This window comes from Aspergillus eucalypticola, assembly GCF_003184535.1.
Source record: "Aspergillus eucalypticola CBS 122712 chromosome Unknown BO83scaffold_2, whole genome shotgun sequence".
Classification (NCBI taxonomy): Eukaryota; Fungi; Ascomycota; class Eurotiomycetes; order Eurotiales; family Aspergillaceae; genus Aspergillus; species Aspergillus eucalypticola.
In genome coordinates, this window is record NW_020290276.1 from 247,077 (window position 1) to 267,036 (window position 19,960).

The 19,960-nt window shown below is 48.9% G+C and overlaps 8 protein-coding genes and 2 non-coding genes across 10 annotated transcripts; all 10 read left to right on the forward strand.

Annotated features, from left to right (window-relative positions):
• Nucleotides 1-465: 465 nt before the first annotated feature.
• Nucleotides 466-1,679, forward strand: BO83DRAFT_374404 (uncharacterized protein). The gene is made up of 2 exons (XM_025530192.1): nucleotides 466-1,304; nucleotides 1,371-1,679. The coding sequence occupies exons 1-2, from the start codon at nucleotides 748-750 to the stop codon at nucleotides 1,561-1,563; spliced, it is 750 nt and encodes a 249-aa protein (XP_025392565.1). The 5' UTR covers nucleotides 466-747; the 3' UTR covers nucleotides 1,564-1,679.
• A 683-nt stretch (nucleotides 1,680-2,362) lies between these two features.
• BO83DRAFT_78622 (uncharacterized protein) lies at nucleotides 2,363-4,268 on the forward strand. The gene is made up of 2 exons (XM_025537610.1): nucleotides 2,363-2,686; nucleotides 2,747-4,268. The coding sequence occupies exons 1-2, from the start codon at nucleotides 2,568-2,570 to the stop codon at nucleotides 4,152-4,154; spliced, it is 1,527 nt and encodes a 508-aa protein (XP_025392566.1). The 5' UTR covers nucleotides 2,363-2,567; the 3' UTR covers nucleotides 4,155-4,268.
• A 611-nt stretch (nucleotides 4,269-4,879) lies between these two features.
• BO83DRAFT_374406 (NAD-dependent epimerase/dehydratase family protein) lies at nucleotides 4,880-6,184 on the forward strand. Its single transcript, XM_025530193.1, has one exon. It carries the CDS (start codon nucleotides 5,126-5,128, stop codon nucleotides 6,092-6,094), a length of 969 nt encoding a protein of 322 aa, XP_025392567.1. The 5' UTR covers nucleotides 4,880-5,125; the 3' UTR covers nucleotides 6,095-6,184.
• Nucleotides 6,185-6,812: 628 nt separating this feature from the next.
• Nucleotides 6,813-9,009, forward strand: BO83DRAFT_449358 (allantoate permease; the record flags this gene model as incomplete). Its single annotated transcript, XM_025536743.1, has 10 exons — nucleotides 6,813-7,167; nucleotides 7,221-7,314; nucleotides 7,361-7,560; nucleotides 7,609-7,682; nucleotides 7,729-7,827; nucleotides 7,876-8,048; nucleotides 8,105-8,268; nucleotides 8,325-8,628; nucleotides 8,694-8,884; nucleotides 8,938-9,009. The coding sequence occupies exons 1-10, from the start codon at nucleotides 6,856-6,858 to the stop codon at nucleotides 9,007-9,009; spliced, it is 1,683 nt and encodes a 560-aa protein (XP_025392568.1). The 5' UTR covers nucleotides 6,813-6,855.
• A 297-nt stretch (nucleotides 9,010-9,306) lies between these two features.
• BO83DRAFT_t22 lies at nucleotides 9,307-9,378 on the forward strand. Its single transcript has one exon. It is a non-coding gene; the product is annotated as a tRNA-Cys (tRNA).
• Nucleotides 9,379-10,164: 786 nt separating this feature from the next.
• Nucleotides 10,165-12,289, forward strand: BO83DRAFT_413535 (FAD/FMN-containing dehydrogenase; the record flags this gene model as incomplete). Its single annotated transcript, XM_025534494.1, has 6 exons — nucleotides 10,165-10,242; nucleotides 10,331-10,773; nucleotides 10,834-11,029; nucleotides 11,085-11,759; nucleotides 11,828-12,055; nucleotides 12,119-12,289. 6 exons carry the CDS (start codon nucleotides 10,165-10,167, stop codon nucleotides 12,287-12,289), a joined length of 1,791 nt encoding a protein of 596 aa, XP_025392569.1.
• Nucleotides 12,290-12,604: 315 nt separating this feature from the next.
• On the forward strand, nucleotides 12,605-12,685 carry BO83DRAFT_t23. Its single transcript has one exon. It is a non-coding gene; the product is annotated as a tRNA-Ser (tRNA).
• Nucleotides 12,686-14,111: 1,426 nt separating this feature from the next.
• Nucleotides 14,112-15,077, forward strand: BO83DRAFT_303165 (uncharacterized protein; the record flags this gene model as incomplete). The annotated part of the gene is made up of 1 exon (XM_025527181.1): nucleotides 14,112-15,077. The coding sequence occupies one exon, from the start codon at nucleotides 14,112-14,114 to the stop codon at nucleotides 15,075-15,077; it is 966 nt and encodes a 321-aa protein (XP_025392570.1).
• A 367-nt stretch (nucleotides 15,078-15,444) lies between these two features.
• On the forward strand, nucleotides 15,445-16,855 carry BO83DRAFT_374408 (DUF2786 domain-containing protein). Its single transcript, XM_025530194.1, has one exon. It carries the CDS (start codon nucleotides 15,522-15,524, stop codon nucleotides 16,734-16,736), a length of 1,215 nt encoding a protein of 404 aa, XP_025392571.1. The 5' UTR covers nucleotides 15,445-15,521; the 3' UTR covers nucleotides 16,737-16,855.
• Nucleotides 16,856-18,183: 1,328 nt separating this feature from the next.
• Nucleotides 18,184-19,722, forward strand: BO83DRAFT_395057 (sulfatase family protein; the record flags this gene model as incomplete). Its single annotated transcript, XM_025533050.1, has 1 exon — nucleotides 18,184-19,722. One exon carries the CDS (start codon nucleotides 18,184-18,186, stop codon nucleotides 19,720-19,722), a length of 1,539 nt encoding a protein of 512 aa, XP_025392572.1.
• Between the last annotated feature and the right edge of the window lie 238 nt (nucleotides 19,723-19,960).

Genomic DNA, 19,960 nt, shown 5'->3' on the forward strand with positions numbered 1-19,960 from the left:
GAATACCTCAGGCCTCCACTTTCCCAACCCCCACCCCACAGCCTTCATATGTTCACTCCAACCATCAACAACCATCACTTTAGTCGCATTGGTCCACTAAGGACACCGCTGATAGGGGCTCATGTTATGGCCGCAACAGCTTACAATGACAGTGGAACAGTATTTTGGGGTGACCATCTTGTCGCTTTCTTTGTAAGTATACAGTATCAGAGATTAGAAGCAATGAGCATCCTAGAAGACTTCCAGATTGACACATTATTGGAAACTAACATGACGGATTAAATGCAGTACACGGATTGCAGGCAACAGGAATTAGTTCCCGATCATGAGCCACAGTGGTGAAGCTGGTAGAGAGGCTGGTTAGGCAGAGAGGTAAGAGGTCCATGGTAAGAATCCATTTCCTTCAGACCCTGGGTAAGAATTTGGTCTTCCACGATCCCAGTCAATTTCGTTCACTGATTTAAACAGAGATATAATTATCTTAATATTGACTATCCAACTGGAAGAGTGCTTTTCCGTTCGCATACCACTGACATCATCCCGAGGGTTCCTAGCCGACCCGCATTTGCGATCTACTGAAGAAGTATCCGCGGCAAGCCGATCGATCAATAGGCTATATATATATTCTTATCGCAGAGATACCCCTCCTAACCTCTCAATACTTAGTACACCATATAGGCGCCAGATTCTGTACACATCTCTCGCTTCGATGCTATAACACCGGGAAGAAAAGACCATTCGGAAACAATGCCATCATTCACCCTCGCCAGTCAAACTCCCCACCTGATAATACAGCCTTCCGACGCTGCTCTCGCCCCCCCTGAGAGCTACCTTTTTGTTCAGGATGGCCTTATAATTAGTTGTGGGATTCTCTACGCCTTCTGTTACATATTTTGCATGATTCGCACGTACAGTGACCGGACATACCCGTCTGCGTCAGCCAAGGGCATCCAGTTCATGAGCCTGACACTTGCCTACGAACTCTTCTACGCGGTGGTGACCACAACCACCACCTTTGAGCTCCTTGCATTCCTGGCTTGGTTTCTACTTGATGTAGGGTTCGTCGCAGTGGCAATCTGGCGAGCACACGAAAAGCGCGACCGGGCGTGGTTAGTACGGAGAATAGTGGGCTTCGTACTGGCGGGAATGGGCGTGTTGAAGGGGTTGACGATGCTGTGGCCCGATGAAAGGGAGCAGGTCACAGCATACTGGACGGGAATTCTGCTACAGATGCCGATCGGATGGATCTGTTTAGCGACGCTGTGGAAGGAGTGGAGTACGAAGGGTCATTCGTTGGAAATTTGGTATGTGGTTCGCAATTGCCTGCTTGCGTTTTACACCGCTATGGGAGATGCTGATGGGGTCACTAGGCTCATGCGATACTTGGGCTGCTATACAGCCTACGGGGTTTTCTTCTGGAGGTATTGGAATGTGCCACAGAACTGGGAATATGTGGCGTCGGTGTGGAGTACAGGGATTATTTTGTGGACACTGCTGCCTGAAACGGTCTATCCGTTTGTCTACGTTTGGGTGCATCGCACATCCAAAGTGAAAGGTGAGTAGACATACTTGACTGGGTGTTAGATATATTAGGTAGATAGCGGTAGAGGTTGAGGAGAGGATATACAGATAACATTTGAGGAATAACTATACGAATCAACCAACTTTTCGGTGCAAAATCCATGGAATTCACAGCGATGAGTTAGACGCTCGTAGTGACGAGAAAACAACCAACCAGGCGCTTATCCCACAAGTCGGTGGCGGTGTTGCAAAGAAAGTCAAGAAACTCCAGCAGATGCGCCCGTGCACCAACCGACTTGGGACGTTGCTGTCATGTGGATCGCGTCTCCACTGCGGGCGCCCGTCACCGATGCCTGAATTTCTAGCATGATCTCCCTCGAACTCCTCTGTTTCATACTAACTCACATCCTGTCCATGCAGCAACCTGCGCAATTGACTTTGCTCCAACCACTGGACTCGCAATGCTCTTCATGCAGATACGACACCGAGTAACCATGGCGCCGAGACATTGGGCGGCCCGGCGAAGACGAGGCTTGGTTGTCGTAAGGCACAATTCGACAGTGTCTGTGAGAGAAAATGGGCGAATCGGGTTCCTAAATCTGACGAGGCTACTAGAAGCCCATTATAGATCATAATCTCCTCTCAGGGCCCTCAGAATAGCATCACAATGGGTTGATCGCCAGTCCAGCACAGCACTCCGATGTGTTTCTGTTTCCCGATTGCGGTCTGGGTTCTTGCCAGCTCATACCCACTTCAACCCGGAACACCGCCATCCCAATCAAATGCACACAACTTTCGTGCATTCCCAAACACGTTATGAAGACAACCTTGCATCTACATATGCAACTGACGTGGTTTCTGGGCGCTAGTCCAGGCGGCTCTGAGTTGGCTTCGAGAGACTTCAGAGATCCACTCATCCGCCCTGCCCTTCATCCCTTTCTTAAAAAGACAATCCGTGCCGCAGCAGCACAAATATTCCTCAATTCACATACCTTCCCACCTCAACCAGCTTATCGACTCACCTTCATCAGCCATTGGGCTAATTGATGGACACAATGGGCCAGAAGAACTACAAGCGGCTGTACTACAACCTCCTGCGCTCTCAGGAAAACGACGCACAAGTTCAGGAGATCCCGATAACAGAATACCCTCAGCCGGAGATAAGGTCAATCAAATCATCGCGCATTGCTCCCTGATGTATCTACTGACTTTGGGGCTTATCCAGCTGCTACACGACACCGATTGCCACCGTTGTCATCGGTCAAACCCACTTCAAGATAGCTGAATACCACCTGCGCCCTTATTCAAGCTTATCACACAACTCATCGGAACTCCATATCAGCGACATCAATGAAGATATCGGACATACGTTCATTCACTTTCTCAGCACCGGCTGCTATGAAACACTCAAGCCCACCGATCTTGGCCCGGAGAATTGCCCTTGGGCTCGCGAATTCGAGCGCAGCGTTTATGCCTATCATGCTGCGAGGCGCTACAGCATCTTCGGACTCGAGGAACACGCTAAACGGTATATGCTGACTTTCAGCGAAGAAGTGTCAACGCGACAACTTCTGAAGACTGTTAGCAAGGTGTACTCGGAACTTCCAGGCCACGATTCATGGTTTGAGAGTTTCATCCGGGACAAGCTCGCTGCTGCTTTCGAAAAGGATGAATTCAGCTTCAGGTACCGAGTCGTGCGCGACGGCCTGGGCTCTGATGACGATTTCAACCGATTCTTAATGTACACGACTCTGGAGATCTACGCGGATAAACTGACTTCGCTGCGGGAGACCGCACCGAACGGACACCACCAGACCAACGGCCATGCAGAAATCCCTTCCGAGGAGAAAGGTCCTGCTGAAGAAAAGCAGTCGACCACCGAATCTCCGGATGATAAGGATGAGAGCTCGCCACGGTATTCCAATGAGCCGCTTTCCGCAGATGACACCCCAACTGTCGTAAATGCTGTGAACTCACGGCCCCAGTCGCCGATCCCACCTTCAACGGCTTTCTTAGCCTCTCCGGCCCAGAATGGATACAATTGGGCGTCATCTTGCAGTGATTCTCCCCCTAGGGAGTTTCCGGCATTTGCTCCTTCGCCCCCTTTGATTAGGCGAGAGACTGTAGACTGGGCAGATCCGGATCCAGAGCCAGAGCGAGAACCAAGCTTTCGGCCAGAGACGGAGCCGCCAACTACAGATCAAAAGCCAGATCGGGAGCTTGAGTCGGAGCAAACGCCAAAGCAAGAGCTCGAGCAGAAGCCAGAGCTGGAGATAGAGCAAAGACCCGAGTCGGTGCTGGAACAAGAGCCAGAGCCCGTACCTGAGCCAAAACCCGAGCAAAAGCCCGAGGCGCAGCCGCAGACACAGCCGCCATTGCAACCCCTCCCTCCACCGGACCTCAAACGAAAGACAGAACCCGAGCCCGTGATCAAAACGGAGCCAGAGTTAAAGTCAGTACCACTCCCGAAGCCGGCGCCTGGAAATCAGGCAGCACCGGCAGAGCAGCCCGCTCAGCCTAAAAAAAAGAACAAGCCCAACTCACACAGAAGGAAGAAGAAGAACGCCCAAATGCATGCAGCGGCTGCTCAGCAAGCTGGGCCACAAGCCAACGGGTCGGCCGCGAAGCCATAATTCTGATGGTAAAGATGCTAAGAAGCGGCCTGAGACTCTGCCGTTATTCACCAAGCCTAAATCCCACGCTCTTTTGGAATATTCTCAAGTCACCCATCGGTCACATATCCTCGGCTTATAAGGATATAATGGATACTATCCACTCGTTCGCTACCTTTCTTTTGTTGATGTACTATACACTCTTTGTTATCTATGATGGAATCGCTCGCTCATGAGCCAAGATTCTGTCTATGAACCGTGTTTTAGAGGGAGGGCAACAGGAGATTTTCTACCTGGGCCTCTATCTCGCACATACCGAATTACATCACACAGAACAGTTCCATTGTAAAATTTGGAACATCTACCATACTCCATCGTTTCTTCTTTCTCATAAATAAAGATAACCTCAATAGGACACTGTAGAACAATGAGCCTGTAGCTGGAATAGTAACTTAACCGAGCGATCGACACTACATCGGCTATCATTCCTGGGGAACAAGTACAGATATTAAGTGCCCTATAGGCTTTACAGGAGTATTTAGGCAGACCATTTCGCTATGCGATGTTCCCAGTATATATATGTTGCTGCATCAGGAAGGTGAGGGACAACAAGTCCATCGGGTAAGGCTGACACGGGTGTCGTTGCCTTAGGCTTGAGATCAGAACGATGTCGGAGTAGACGATCCCCTCGGAATGACATCACATCTTCGATTCCCGCATTCACCACATCATTATCATTCACATACATTTCAGACGTTCTAGAATGGTTTACCCCAGGCACACCTGCTTTTGCAATATGAAGCACAGTTTATGGTAGGCTGGGTGAGCTCCATGCCGAGATCCAGGATTGTCATTCTGGCGTCATGGGCGTCGCAGTAACCACCGCCATGAGAATTGTTCGCTACCATCATATTCACGTCATGGACTCAGACCACCATCTTATCAAGTCCACGGAATGATTTATCCCTGCATCGTCAGGTCCCAAAATAAATATGTCGGCTTCTCTGCAATTGACCAACTTCTTGGTGTATAAAGCTCCCTTCCGACTTCTCTCACGGCAAATCCCATATCAGATCCGCCAAATCCACCACCGGAATTTTTCCAGCCTCAATCCAACCGCTAATATGAAAATCGCTATCACCGGTGCCCGTGGCACCGTAGGACGCGCTGTTGTCAAAGAAGCCTCCCAGGCCGGCCATTCCACAGTCCAGGTTGACCGAACCGATACTGAGTACGATGGAACACCCAATTCCGAGATGAAGACCGCCGACACGGCCAATGACTACGAAGCCACGCTTGAAGCCTTCAAAGGCTGTGACGCCGTTATCCATCTTGCGGCCATCCCAGACCCCATAGGGAAGGACGACCAGCTGGTCCACAACAACAATGTTACATCGGCGTTCAATGGCTTCTACGCTGCTGCGCAACTGGGAATTAAACGATTCTGCTATGCGTCGTCAGTGAACGCGATCGGTCTCGAATATGCCACGCAACCGCTCAGATTTGAATACTTCCCCGTTGACGAAGAAGCACCACCCAATCCGACAGATTCTTACGCACTGGCCAAGCAAGAAGCTGAGACCCAAGCGAGGACATTTGCTCGATGGTTCCCCGGAATGAAAATCGCGTGTATGCGTATCCATGCCGTGGCGTCTCGCGAGGAGGCACAGAAAGGACACAAGGAGAACTGGGAGGACTCGGCCGTCAAAAGCTTGTGGGGATGGGTTAGCCCGGATGCGACTGCGAGAGCCTGCTTATTGTCTGTGGAGAAGGCTGAGAAACTTAATGGGTGCGAAATATTCAATGTTGTTGCTCCGACGACGACACAAGACACGCCGTCGATCGAGCTTGCGAAGAAGTATTATCCCGATACCGAGATTCGGCGCGAGCTCAAAGGAAATCAGTCGTTCTTCACGGCTGAAAAGGCAAATAGAATCCTCGGATGGGTTCATGAGGAGTGACTGGCTGGTAGGGCATGTCGGCTATAGAAACATCTTTCTGCCGATGTCGAAGCGAATGAACCAAATTAGTCTGGAATACCAACAAACTAGCAATGCTCATAATTTTTTAAGTTAGAACGTACGTGCTATTCTCGCTACTTTAATGGAACCAGATTCTTGCCACGAGTTATGGTCGAATGGGGATTTAGAACTGCTTATCTTCCCGATCTCGCCAACTGACAGGCTCATCACGCAACTGCACCCTTCCAGATGACGCCATTTCCACCAATGCACCATCTCCCGCTCCGCTTAGAAGCATTGATCAACTGCAATTCGAATGTAAACAGTGTCGCAAAGAAGAATACTCTGCAAACTCAAAATCAATCATAGTATATCATTCTTCCTTCGTTATTGCATGGCTCTTGCACTTTCAAAGACCATCCGACACACTCCCGATGAAGCAATTGAAGCCCTAAATCACGACTTGAAAACACGGCTGACTAGCCAAGAAATGGCCCTCGATCTAATCATGCATGAAGGGCCCTCGCTGAGAGTGGTTAGTATATGATCACACGCGGTATGGAGTGCAGAACATGAGTGGCCTGCCATGAGGAGGTCCTTGCATTGATGCTCCGTTATCTCTCGTCGCGAGATATCTTGGAAATGGCGTGCCTTGGGTTGGTGGCTGCGAGCTCGCAGCTTGCATCTTTTAAAGCTTCCGATCGCGGCCTACGACGTGGAAGAATTTGGGAGTATGCAGATTTCTGTCTACTACTGGCAACATGGCATCTCGAAAGGATATCAGTCAAGAGACTGCCGATCGATTCGATCAGCGGCACTACTCAGACTCTTCGCAAGACCTTCCCTCTCCAAAGGACAAAGCCCAGGTTCATACACGCCCGTATGAAGATGCGACGGATGCGACCCTTGATAATAATCCCTTCGCAGACCCTGAGGTTGCGGAGCGCTATGCTCTCATTTATGAGAAAGCGCAGTATGAGTGTCGACATCTCTTTGACCCTACACTTACGTGGACAGCGGAAGAGGAGAAAGCGCTCGTCCGGAAGTTGGACTGGAGGGTGTGTCTATGGGCTGTATGTCAAGGTGATTCTGTTCTGCTTGGAAATATGCTCACTTCAGAGGATAGTGCGTGATGTTCTTTGGTCTTCAGGTTGACCGAGGAAACCTTGTACAAGCTGTGTCGGACAATTTGCTGGATGATCTTGGTCTAACCACGAATGGTGAGCGCATCACTTCTTCGGCTTGTTAAGTCTCTGACGTGTGCAGACTACAATACTGGAAACACCATCTTTCTTGTCGCCTTCCTTCTAGCCGAGCTGCCATCACAACTGGTGTCTAAGCAGATTGGCCCCGATCGCTGGATTCCCACGCAGATGACCATATGGTCAATCGTTGCTGCTGCACAGGCTGCTTTAAGCGGGAAGAAATCTTTCTATGCAACGCGAGCATTGTTGGGTATACTCGAGGTAATCAAAATGAACTGAATTGTTGGTGCTTTATTCTGAAGTCTATAGGGTGGTTTCATTCCCGACATTGTCCTTTGGTTATCCTACTTTTACACAAGCCGAGAGCTTCCAACCCGCTTGAGGTAATTTTCTGTCTCCTCTATCTCGGTCCATTATTGACGGTCATAGTATTTTTTGGACTGCACTATCTTTAACTACTATTATTACCTCGTTTCTCGCATTCGGCATCCTCCACATGCGTGGTGTACAAGGCATGGCTGGCTGGAGGTACGTGTCATGATCTTATTTCCTAGATAGGTCTAACATAATTCACAGGTGGCTATTCCTAATCGAAGGTCTCATCACTCTTCTTATTGGTCTAAGCTCTTTCTTTCGCATGCCTGCCTCTGCTGTCGACACCAAGAAATGGTTCCGCCCGAAGGGCTGGTTCACAGACCGTGAAGTCAGCATCGTGGTTAACCGGGTTCTGCGCGATGACCCCTCTAAGGGTACGTTTGCGTTACCACTGCTTTGAACATTTGACAATCATTCTCACATTCCTTAGGAGACATGCACAACCGGCAAGCCATAACCCCGCGTCGCCTTTGGAACTCCCTCCGAGACTATGACATCTGGCCGATCTACCTCCTGGGCCTAGTAGTTTATATCCCGCAGACACCAATGACGTCCTACATAACCCTGATCCTCAAGGGCGTGGGGTTCGGCACCGTAAGCGTGTAACTTCTACAAATCTAGTATAGCATGCTAACATCAACTTCAAATAGTTCACTACGAACCTTCTCACCATCCCCTACAGCGTCGGCCACATCATCTGTCTATTATTGCTCACCCGTCTCAGTGACTGGCTTAAAGAGCGCTCCTTGGTATCAATGATCCAATCGATATGGACATTACCCTGTGTAATTGCTCTCCGGTTCTGGCCTGGTACAATGACTAACGGCTGGGGGACGTATGCTATCGTGACCGTGCTACTCTGCTATCCATACTGCCACGCTATCCTGGTGGGATGGTGCTCGAAGAACTCTAACAACGTGGGAACACGGACAATCTCAGCAGCACTCTATAACAGTGAGCTAATCTCTTCTATCTTACTACACTACAAAGTGTGCTTGCTAACAAACTTATGACAACAGTGTGCGTGCAACTCGGCGCCATCATCGGCAACAACATCTACCGGGCGGACGATAAACCCAAATACCATCGCGGAAATTCCGCTCTTATAGGAATCAATATTCTGGCTATATTGCTTTTTATTGGCACGAAGATATACTATATTTATAGAAACAAACACAGGGAGCGCGTGTGGAACGCAATGACCGAAGAGGTAAGTATTGTGTTCCAGGCATTAGCAGAATAGTCAGCTAACTTGCCACATAGGAACGGCAGGATTATCTGCAGAATACGACGGACACAGGAAGTAAGAGGTTGGATTTCCGCTTTGCGCACTAGCATTTTCTGTATAGCCATCGCTTGCAGTGACGAAGAACACATCAGCCAAACGTTACAACAGGGTTAATAGTGATTAGTAGACAAATGAACTTACGTGCCTTAGTGTCCTTATTCAATCAATATAAAAGCTGAGTCGTAGAAAAGGATATCAAACATCCCAAGCCAAACTCTGTACTACCATCATATTCCCAGGGTATCCTTCTATGATGCTGTGATGTACAACCCCATGTTGTGGACTTTAGATATAATTTTGGTATTGTAGGTCATAGTACGTAATTTTGACGTGTTCCATAACTTGGATCGGTAGCTCAGTGGTAGAGCGTAGGATTGCAGATCCCGAGGTCACGCGTTCGAACCGCGTTCGGTCCTTTTTTTGCTTTGTTTGTCTTCATTCATCGGCTGAAGTACGTTATGAGTTAATGCTTTTATTTATCTTTGACTATTCTATTTTTTTTTATCTGCGTTAGGAAGAAACACTACTAGATTTGATGTCCCAGTACTTTACTGGCAGGCGAAATCATATGCCTCTATGGATATAGGAAATCTTGATTTCATCTCTTGGTTGCCTTCAAATAGCAAGAAGTCAAGCATTGTACAACTTCGATTCTGACCTTGTTTGAACAAATTTATTACTGTATCAAGTGCTCAAAGTAAACTCCCACATGTCAGAAGAACGTTATTGCCTAGCAGTGGGTAGTGCTTTACCCCGAGAAATAAATAAGTCAAAGAGAAAGGGAAAATAGAGTTCTTGGCTATGAACAGCAAGTGGTCTAAAGATATCACTGAGAACCCTTACATGTGGATCCGGAGAACTGTGACTGGATTTAAGGCGGCAGCCTGGAGCCTTCAACCTCCACTTGAAGGCAAATTCGACCTAAATCTTCATCCGTACTCGTTCCAATATTTTAATGCAGAAGAGTGGGAGTTTCTGGATCCTTGAACCCTGGAATTTGTGCTGCTCCACTAGTTTCCGATCGCTCGTTTTCGTATATTTATTACCCAATCAGGCTAACTTAAAGAACGAAGGGTAACTATGTAGTTATGCTCCGCAGCTTAATCATAGGGCTGGAGAATTACTATATAAACCCTCATGCGACCACTATAGTATTCCCTATCAAGTACTGTCGTCAGCTCAAGAACAGGGTATATCATATCATGTATCGTGGTACCAGCCTCTTCGCTGCACTTATTCTAGCAGTCAGCGGCATAACCAGCGCCCTAGACTGCAAATGTGTGAGTTCTCGGACGAACTTTATACTACACCCCAATTCTACTTTACACTGGTTTACTGACTGGTACTTTGACTTCGTTACTCCTGCAGTCCCCCTCCGACCCATGCTGGCCATCTGCAGACGAATGGGCCTCTCTCAACCAAACCGTATCCGGAAGACTTATCCGAACTGTGCCAGCAGCGTCTGTCTGCTATCCTAACGAGCCCAACTATAACCCAGCAGCTTGCACAGCCGTCCTGGGGAACTGGACCACTTCAATATTTCATTCCTCAGACCCAGTTAGCGTCGATAGCCCAGTCTGGTCCAACAACAGCTGCAATCCGATCTATCCTGATGGAACTAGCATCACGGGAAATGTGCATGCGGAGCAGGAAGGCTGCAGCATTGGTAATTACCCAGTCTATGTGATCAATGCCACCAATGCCAGTCATATCCAGGCTGGATTGCATTTTGCGAAGGAGTGGAACCTGCGATTGAATATCAAGAATACGGGCCATGGGTCTGAACGCAGTATTAACCATGGGAGTTTGTCGTAAGTTGATCTAATCCAGTTTCTAATACATGCTACAATCTTTGCTAATAGACGGTAAAGCATTTGGACTCATCACTTGAAGAAGATCGAGTTTCACGAGCACTTCCAGCCTCACCAATACAGTAAGGTCGGGTCATCCGCACAAACTGCGAATCTGACGACGATGGCTGCTACTCTCGGAGCTGGTGTGCAGGATGGTGAACTTTTTGCTGAACTTGCTAAGCACAACGCCACGGCTGTCGGCGGAACAAACATTGTAAGCAAGAGAATCCCTCGCAGAATTGAGACAGGACCCCTGACAGAAAATCTAGGACGTCGGAGTCGTGGGCTGGGCGACCGGTGGTGGCCATGGCCTGGCCACAGGCACATACGGCATGGGCGCAGACAACATCATCGAAGCAGAGATAGTCACCCCAGCGGGCGATCTTGTCACCGCAAATGCTTTTCAGCACGAGGATCTCTTCTGGGCTATTCGTGGGGGAGGAGGTGGCACCTACGGTGTGATTGTCTCGGTCACTGTCAAGGCATATCCCATGCCTCTGGTCACCATGATCAACCTTTCCCTTACCGCCAAGAACGCTACCAGCGAGCATGAATGGTATCGACTCGTTGCGAGGACCCACGGCTACCTTGCTGAGCTTCAGAACCATGGTGTTCATGGATACTACACCATGAGCAGCTCCCCGCAGCTAAATATGAACGGTGCTCTGCTCTTGTATAATGCGAAGAACGGCACTGCTGAGAGGCTCCTCCGCCCTTTTCAGAGCTTCTTAAAGACCCAAGAGGCTATTACGACCAGCATGGTTGCGCCAATGATGACACTGCCTTTTTATGATGTTGTGCAGATGATGCCTGTCGTTGAATCTGCCGGTACGACGCAAGGTGTGCGGGCTTCACGGTTCATCCCACGCCGGGCTGTCAAGGAAGATGTTGATCTCTTGGCCAATACATTTGAGGTCATCATGTCTCGCAACAATTCTGCCGACGTGAGTAGCCCTCATTTTCCCCTTTCCAGTACCTAAAAAGATTTCCTAATGCTAAACACCCGACGAAGGGCGTATCCGCTCCTTCAATCTCCGGCACCATGACCGGCAGTGCCACCCCAGTCGACAACGCTCTGAACACGGCTTGGAGAGATTCAGTCGTACACCTGATTGTCCAACTGAGCTGGAACGAATCCCTCCCGTCAGCCTTGGCCGAACAGACCATCTACAATATGACGTACGGTAGGGGGTATGCCCTTCGGCAGCTGGCCCCTGATACTGGATGCTACTTTAACGAGGTACGCACATTGATTGATTGAACTACAGACATGGCAAGGCTAACGTGATTTTCGTTATTGTAGGCCAACCCCTTTGAGCCAGAGTGGCAGACTTCGTTCTTCGGATCTCATTATCCTCGACTCCATGCGATTAAGAGCACATATGACCCCGAGGGCTTGCTTTGGTGTCGTCATTGTGTTGGGAGTGAGGCGTGGAAGGAGCAGGTGGATGGGAGGTTGTGCCGGGCTTTCTAGGGTGTATGTAGATAGCCGTGTACTAGTAGTGTACCAGTAGTGCAGAAATAGTAGTAGTATAAATATATATAGTTTAGCATTGAAATTGAGCATTGGAAATGTCAGTCACTCCTTGATATTTAACTGTTTTTCCTACTATGCTATATTAGAGGAGCCCATGCCTTATTTCAAGCATAATCTAAACCATAGTGTCAAGTCTAAAAATGAATGTCGTTGTCATGTCATTGGGCATCTTAGATGTTGATGAACCCGATCTGAAGTTTATATTTCAAGAAGAGTAATATACTACTATAATTTCCATATATTCAACGATTAGTCAGTGTGGCCGAGTGGTTAAGGCGATAGACTAGAAATCTATTGGGTTCGCCCGCACAGGTTCGAGTCCTGTCGCTGACGTTTCTTTTTTCTTTTTCTATTTTTTTTTGCTACCCCCCATTCATAAACTACATTGAGTTTTTGTATATTGTAGATAAACATTCTGCGGATGTATTGTGTGGTATAACTTCTTTCATTGATTCAAATATCTTCAGACAAGAAGTCTACATGTGTGCTGCCGTTCGATTGGCGAAAACGGCAAGGGGAGGTGTGACCCCGCCAAGCAAGGACCCGGAGAATTGGGGAAGGAATGTTATGGTAGGATTAATTCATTCTCTGGTGTGTAAGGATAGGAATGGATTACGAAGACGGACTTGTTCTCCCATTCCCGGTAATGCCTTTGCGGCGATGACTGAGGACTTGTGGAAGTTCGCAGAAATATATATACGTTCATTCGACTGTCCAGGAAAATGCAGTACGTTAGCTGAATTTCAAATCTTCTCACGCCACACCATATAGATGCCCGTTGGAGACGATGTATCAACAAATCGGGTTGCATGTGCCGGATACTGTACATACGGGTCTTCCGAGATTTGTTCTTGGAAGGGCCCACTCCCGTAGAGAAAGCTCAGTCATGGAAGATAACATTATCTGGCCTGCATTACTAGGCCAATCGGCATCGCGCGCTATATGTAACGAAAACTGACTTGCCTAGGACGAGCGAAGGTAGGCATGACTGACCTGGCCAGCTAGACCGTATCCGGGGAGAAGGAGGGGTCAGAATGGTGGACTGCTAAGACTTCTGATGCCTCTCCCTTTTCAGAATAACATGACGCACACTCAAAACCTCAAGAAACTGTAAGTTAAAAGTATAAGCTCACACATGCTCATGGTACAGTAAGCGCGAGCTGAAAGGGCACAAAGTATCGAACGAGGAGGACGTCAGTGCATACTTAAGGCAGCCGGTTGCTGGATAAACGAATGAAGGTATCTACAAACCAGTAACACGACAGAATCCCACAAGGCCGGAAAAGTATAAGGCGCTCGATACCGGAAGGACAACGAAGGTATTTGCATCTGTAATCGGACGTCTGCTTCAGAGGCGGAGAGTCTGGCCGTAACCCCAACAAGGGGGTCTTCTTGATTGGCAAAGTGCGCATGCCTTGTGGAGGTTCTAGGTGGTCTGAGACGCCTCCTTTGGCCTACTCTGGAGGGCCCAGAATGGCCGGAGGTGGCGGGATGCTTACCATAGTCCAGTTGCAGTGCGTATATACATAGTCCCCGCTCCCTGGCGGAATCCCGTCATTTAAGCCTGTTCAATCTACTACTGCTAGCTATTACTGAGGAAAAGAATTACCGAGCGACAATGGTGCAGTTGAAACCTTACCCCTGCCCAGCTTGCAACAAGTCTTTCAAAACCAGGAGCGGAGCTCGCGCACATGTGGTTGACGTCCACTATCTCCCATGTCCGCAATGCCCGAAGCGATTCGAAAGTGCCATATCTCGAATGGAACACCAGAAGTCAAAGGGGCATTTTCAATGTGTCCGCTGTCAGCACGTATCCCAGGGTGCCGCGGGCTGTTCCACTCCTCAGTGCCTCCCGAACGTACAGGTACAGCCTGTCGCACTGGCCGGCGCTCAGCCGTTCTATTGCAGCGCTTGTGATCGAATCTTCGTGGACGCAACTGCGCTTAGACAACATCTGCAAGATAAAGTCCACGTGAAGCCGAAGGAGAAGGCTCTCAGGGACTGTAAGAAATGCAACAAGAGCTTCTCTTCCACAACGGCACTCAGACAGCATGAGCAGTCAACATCCCACAAACCTCTAGCTGAATTGCGCTGCGTTGCGGAATCCTGCCGACTTACTTTCAACACCCCATCTGCTTTGATTCACCACCTGGAGAGCGGCCGTTGCCCGTCCGGCTGGTCACGTCAAACCGTCAACGCCATACTACATAAGTATGACAAAGATCGGATCATCACAACGCCTGTGATGTTGCTGGACATGTCGTTCATAGGCGCAACCTTGAGCCCTTCGACTTCAAGTTTCAGCGAGATCGTCTACACACCCACAGAATGGAGCGAGATTGACAGTGATGGGGAGACGGAGCGTTCGCCTATCGCACCGTCACCCCCAGGGGTTAACCATGGTCCACTGCAGCAAAGAACCCTGTCCTGCACGATTTGTTCTGCAAGCGGCAAAAAGAGAATGTTCGCTGACCAAGTGGCTCTCGAAATGCATATGTCCTCCGCAGCGCACGTTGGAAAGTCCTTCACGTGCCCCGTCGCCTTCACAAAAAATGCTACGTCACCTACTGCTCGAACCAAGTCATTCACGACCTTAAGCGGACTTACTCAGCATCTCGAGAGTGGGCGGTGCCAAGGAGGGAAGACTACTTTATGGAAGACAATGGATTACCTTCAAAGTGAAGTGTTCAGGTTTGAGTGGCCTGGCAGACTTCTGCGGGGCTAGCTCTCCCGCAAAGGGCTGGAGGCGATTAGATAAGGATAGGTGAAACGTTCATCAGGTTCAACGTAGCGGAAAGGTGGGACCATTTCTTCGAGCGAGTGGATTTGTGCGAGGTTCGATGTCCAGTTATCTAGTTACATCTTCCGATTTTTAGGCAGTTAAGAATGTTCTATTTCGTTCGTGACCGAGGTGCGTTGGAGCAGCGAGCTGTTATGTTTCTAGTCGGCCGAAGGCTTCGGATCTGCCACCTAATACGATTTTAGCCTCTCGGCCATAACTATTGGCCATAACGGATTGTGGCGCAGCTACATGATACTCGTTCCCAACATAGATAAGGGGTGCAGTGTGCTCCTCGAAGAGACCCCAGCCCCTCTCGCCCACTCACTTCCTGAGCCTGCTCTCTGTTCCCGATCCTCAGTCCCATCAGTATCTGAACTCCCGAGGATAATGGAATCTAACCCCTCAACCCACACGTCGGGTGGTCTAAATCGACCCAGAGCTCCAATTCAGGAGGCAACCGTGATCAAATACGCTGAAGTGAACCCCCAGAAAACCAACAACAATATCGATCAAGGGATCCTCGACAGAATTCAAAAATGTCTGAATCGTGCCAAACACGCAAACGCAAATGAAGGAGAAGCAAAAGCCGCCCTATTCCTAGCACAGAGGCTGATGGCCCAGTACAACGTCACGCACGCAGATCTGATGGCCGATCATGACGTCGCGGACAAGGCGCAGTATGGAGGTCGGAGCGTGGTTTCCATCCAAAATGCCATTGATTGCACCAAGCGAGCCACAAGGGAGACGTTTGTGTTCAAATTAGCCAATGCGATGTGTATCCTCTACGATTGCAAATGCTATTCAGTGGATAGGCGAACCTCCATTGAGTGGTCGTTTTTTGGCATTGCGGCAAATACAGTCACGGCAGCGGGTGCTTTCGAAGCGGTGCATAACAAGACGCTCCAATGGGCATGTGCGTACAAGGGAGGGTCACCAACTTTCAGTTATCGCATTGGTCTTGCGGATGGACTGGTGAATATGGCGTATCGAACCAAGAACAGAGAGCTCCTTGAGATTCGGCGGAAGGAACTGGATATGCTTGCTGCCAGCGATCGAGAAAACGAAAGACAGGAAAAAGAGAAACTTGATCGTATTCAAGCGTCAGCGCCATTCGGAGTCGATGATGATGATGATGTCGCGGAGAATGAGTCTGGACCGGTCATTATGAACCCCTCAGACTGCATGGATGTCGACGAGCTTGGGCAGGATGGAGATGGGGGTGGAAAAGCCGATTTCAATGAACATGATGTCGATGTGATAGATCTGACAGGCGATGTAGACGACAATTTGGAGAAATTGATTAAACGAGAACAACAGGACAGCTTGAATATGGATAATATCCTTCAACATCCGGTAAAGCCTGAGCCTTCAGGTACGGCTATCAATGATGGGATTTCCTCGGCTTCTCCTTGGGCCTCTGAGATGCAGCTGGTCCGGTTTCGTGCCATGTCCGAACAGATTGCAGATCGTTACATCCAGGAACAAAATATCAAGCTTCAGAAGAGAAAGCCTCGACGTGTAGCTGCTCGACACCGTGACTCTTATCGTCAAGGCTGGAAGGACAGCAGCAAGATTGATATTCCCCCTTCTACTGTGACTTAATCTCTATAATAATCAGGGTCTCTTGATAATTAAGGATTTATTCATCGTTGGCTAATTTGCATGAAATATGTTGAGTATAGCAGGGCTAACATGCCTAAATGTCATTAACAGTACAGCGACGCTATATAACTCTGTTGATATCTATTTTGAAACTAGCTTCCTAACATTCTACAAGTGCGATATATATATATGTATATGTATAACAGCCCTATCCCAGTTTATAGAGCAACTCAACTCTATCAACTGATCCGGATTCGATTAGTAGCCGCCTTCAATATACGGTCTCACTCTTTCCTATCCATAGCCTTCTTCCTTCGTCCGACCATATCTGAGCATATTTCTCCTTACATACACGCAATTCATTTACGCCCAACGGCTCAGCCGAAAGGGAAACTATCACTGTGATCGTAGAAGGTGAATCGGCCTTGGATGCCAGACTCACGTTGAAGGCGTTCATCGTCTCGCAAAACCGCAATGACCTTTTCGCAGTTGCCTACCGTGTCTCGCTCAATATTCCGGAAAGACGCTCTGAATAAAGCGGTCTGTTCTGGATATTCGTAACGACATTATTGATCTGGGTATCAGAAGGGAATAGGGGCAAGAGGGAAAGGTAGCGGTGCGGTCGAACTTCCCCCAGACTCGAGCCGTGAGGGTTGCATCTGCCTCAACTTGGATCACATGGGACAGAGAATTGTGGGAGCGATCGAGGAGGCGAAACAGGGAGTTTGGGTTGCACTCAGCGTTCTGCCTCTTGTCGTGCTTGCCTTTCGTTTTCTCGCGCCTCTCTTCTTCCTCCCGGCATTTTGCCGCTCCTCGCAGCCTTTGTTGTTCTTCGATCTGACGTCGGTAGTATTAGTTGCGTTGGTGATCCCGCCGCCGCAGTAGCTCATCTCAACCGACAAAGCAAGCGTACTATTCAATACCCCTTTGAAAGCATAAATCATCGCAAAGCAGCAGACATCGATTTGTTCAATCACAAACCAGACATAATGGCACAAGCTACCAATTCTACAAGGAACTCACAAATTAACCTAGCCTCTGCCGCAGAATATTTCACAATGGGAGACCAGGCATCCAATCAACCGCCTCGATGGCGTCAGCAACGAGCTCTCTCTCGCAACCCTTTAGCGCAGAAACACTACGCGTCGTCCTTGACCCCCCCTCACTATACACACAATTGACCAATAATTAATGTCAACAACATTAAAGATACCCATATATACCCCCCCCCCGCCATACTAAACTGTAGTTATGCCAATTGCCCCTCATCATCCCATCCAAATAATCCTTACCCGGACGGACAATTCCATCCACCTACTAGACACTTATATCGCACAAACCCCCTTCTCCTCATGAACAAACAAGATACACTGAGCCCATAATAAAAGAAATGACAATCAGAATCTTCCAATCCAACATTTTCACAAACCCCCCTCCACCACCCACCATGCAACCCTCATCCCGCCCCAATATCCTCTTCATAATGGCCGACGACCACGCCTCCAAAGCCATCAGCGCCTACAACACCAACATCAACCATACCCCCAATATCGACCGACTATACCACGACGGGATGAAATTCAATCACTGTTACGTGACCAACTCCATCTGCACCCCCAGCCGCGCCACCATCCTCACGGGCACCCACAACCACGTGAACGGGGTCATGACACTGGACAGCAAGATCAACAAACACCTACCCAATGTCGCCAAGCACCTACGCACCGGCGGCTACCAGACCGCCATGATCGGTAAATGGCATCTAGGCGAGGGGGAGGACCATGAACCCACGGGCTTTGACTACTGGAGCGTGGTGCCGGGACAAGGGAGGTATTTTGATCCGGAGTTTATTGAGATGGGTGGAGAGAAGGTGGTTGAGCCGGGGTATGCGACGGATGTTATTACGGATAAGTGTTTGGGGTGGTTGAAGAATAGAAGCAATGGGGTTGGGGAGAAGAAGCCGTTCTTCCTCATGTGTCATCATAAGGCACCACATCGGTCATGGGAGTGTCATCCTGCTCATCGGGGACTGTACCAAGAGGATGTGGTGATGCCGGATACGTTTGATGATGATTACAAGAACCGGGCGAAGGCCGCGGAGGTAGCTAAGATGCGGATTGAAAGTGACATCACGTACTTCGATTTGGGGCTGGTGCAGCCCGAGGGAGGTGCAGAGGTTGGGGAGCTGTTTGGGAGTCGGTCCACCGATAGGAAGATTCCGAATGTGTCTGATGCGGATATCGAGGGGTTTCGGTTGATTGATAAGGATACGGCGGAGGTGTTTACGTTCAAGAGTAATGAGGAGCTGCGCCGGTTCAAGTATCAGCGGTATTTGAAGCGGTATTTGCGGACGATTCATTCAATTGATGAGAATGTGGGGAGATTGTTGGATTACCTGGATGAGGAGGGCTTGGCGGAGAATACGGTGGTTATTTATACCTCCGATCAGGGGTTCTTCTTGGGTGAGCATGGCTGGTTCGATAAGCGGTTCATGTATGAGGAGTCGTTCCAGATGCCGTTTCTGATAAGGTACCCCAAGCTTATCAAGCCGGGATCGGTCTGCGATGATATTATCTCTAACGTGGACTTCGCGGCGACTTGGTTGGATCTTGCTGGGCTGCGGATTCCCTCATACATGCAGGGTGTGTCGTTTGCTCCGCTGCTTAAGGGGGAGACGCCGACGGATTGGAAGCAGGTTGCGTACCATCGGTATTGGATGCATCGGGATCCTATTCATAATGCGTATGCTCATTACGGGGTCCGCAACCAGCGGTATAAGCTGATTTATTGGTATGCGGAGGATTTTGACTTGCCGGGAACGCAGGAGGGTGGGCAGCCGAAGGAGTGGGAGTTGTTTGATTGTAAAAAGGATCCTCTTGAGTTGTTTAATGTGTATCATGACGCTAAGTATGCGGATGTGGTGGATGAGTTGACGAGGCTGTTGGATGAAACGATGCTGGAGATTGGGGACACCCCGGTGCATTGAGGGATGTGTATAGTACGTATATTTAGGGGGGGTTAGACAGTATTCAGGTAGAGTAAGAGACGCCTATAAATTGTGTATGGAGTGAGTAGGAAGTGAGAAATAGAGAGTATAGAGTGACTTCACGATTAAGCCATGTATAATCCTATAAGTCTAACTGTATAGTAAGAGGATAATGACAACATGATTCCATATTGAAGAGGTGCATCAAAACAATGACTTCAATCTATCACAACGCCCT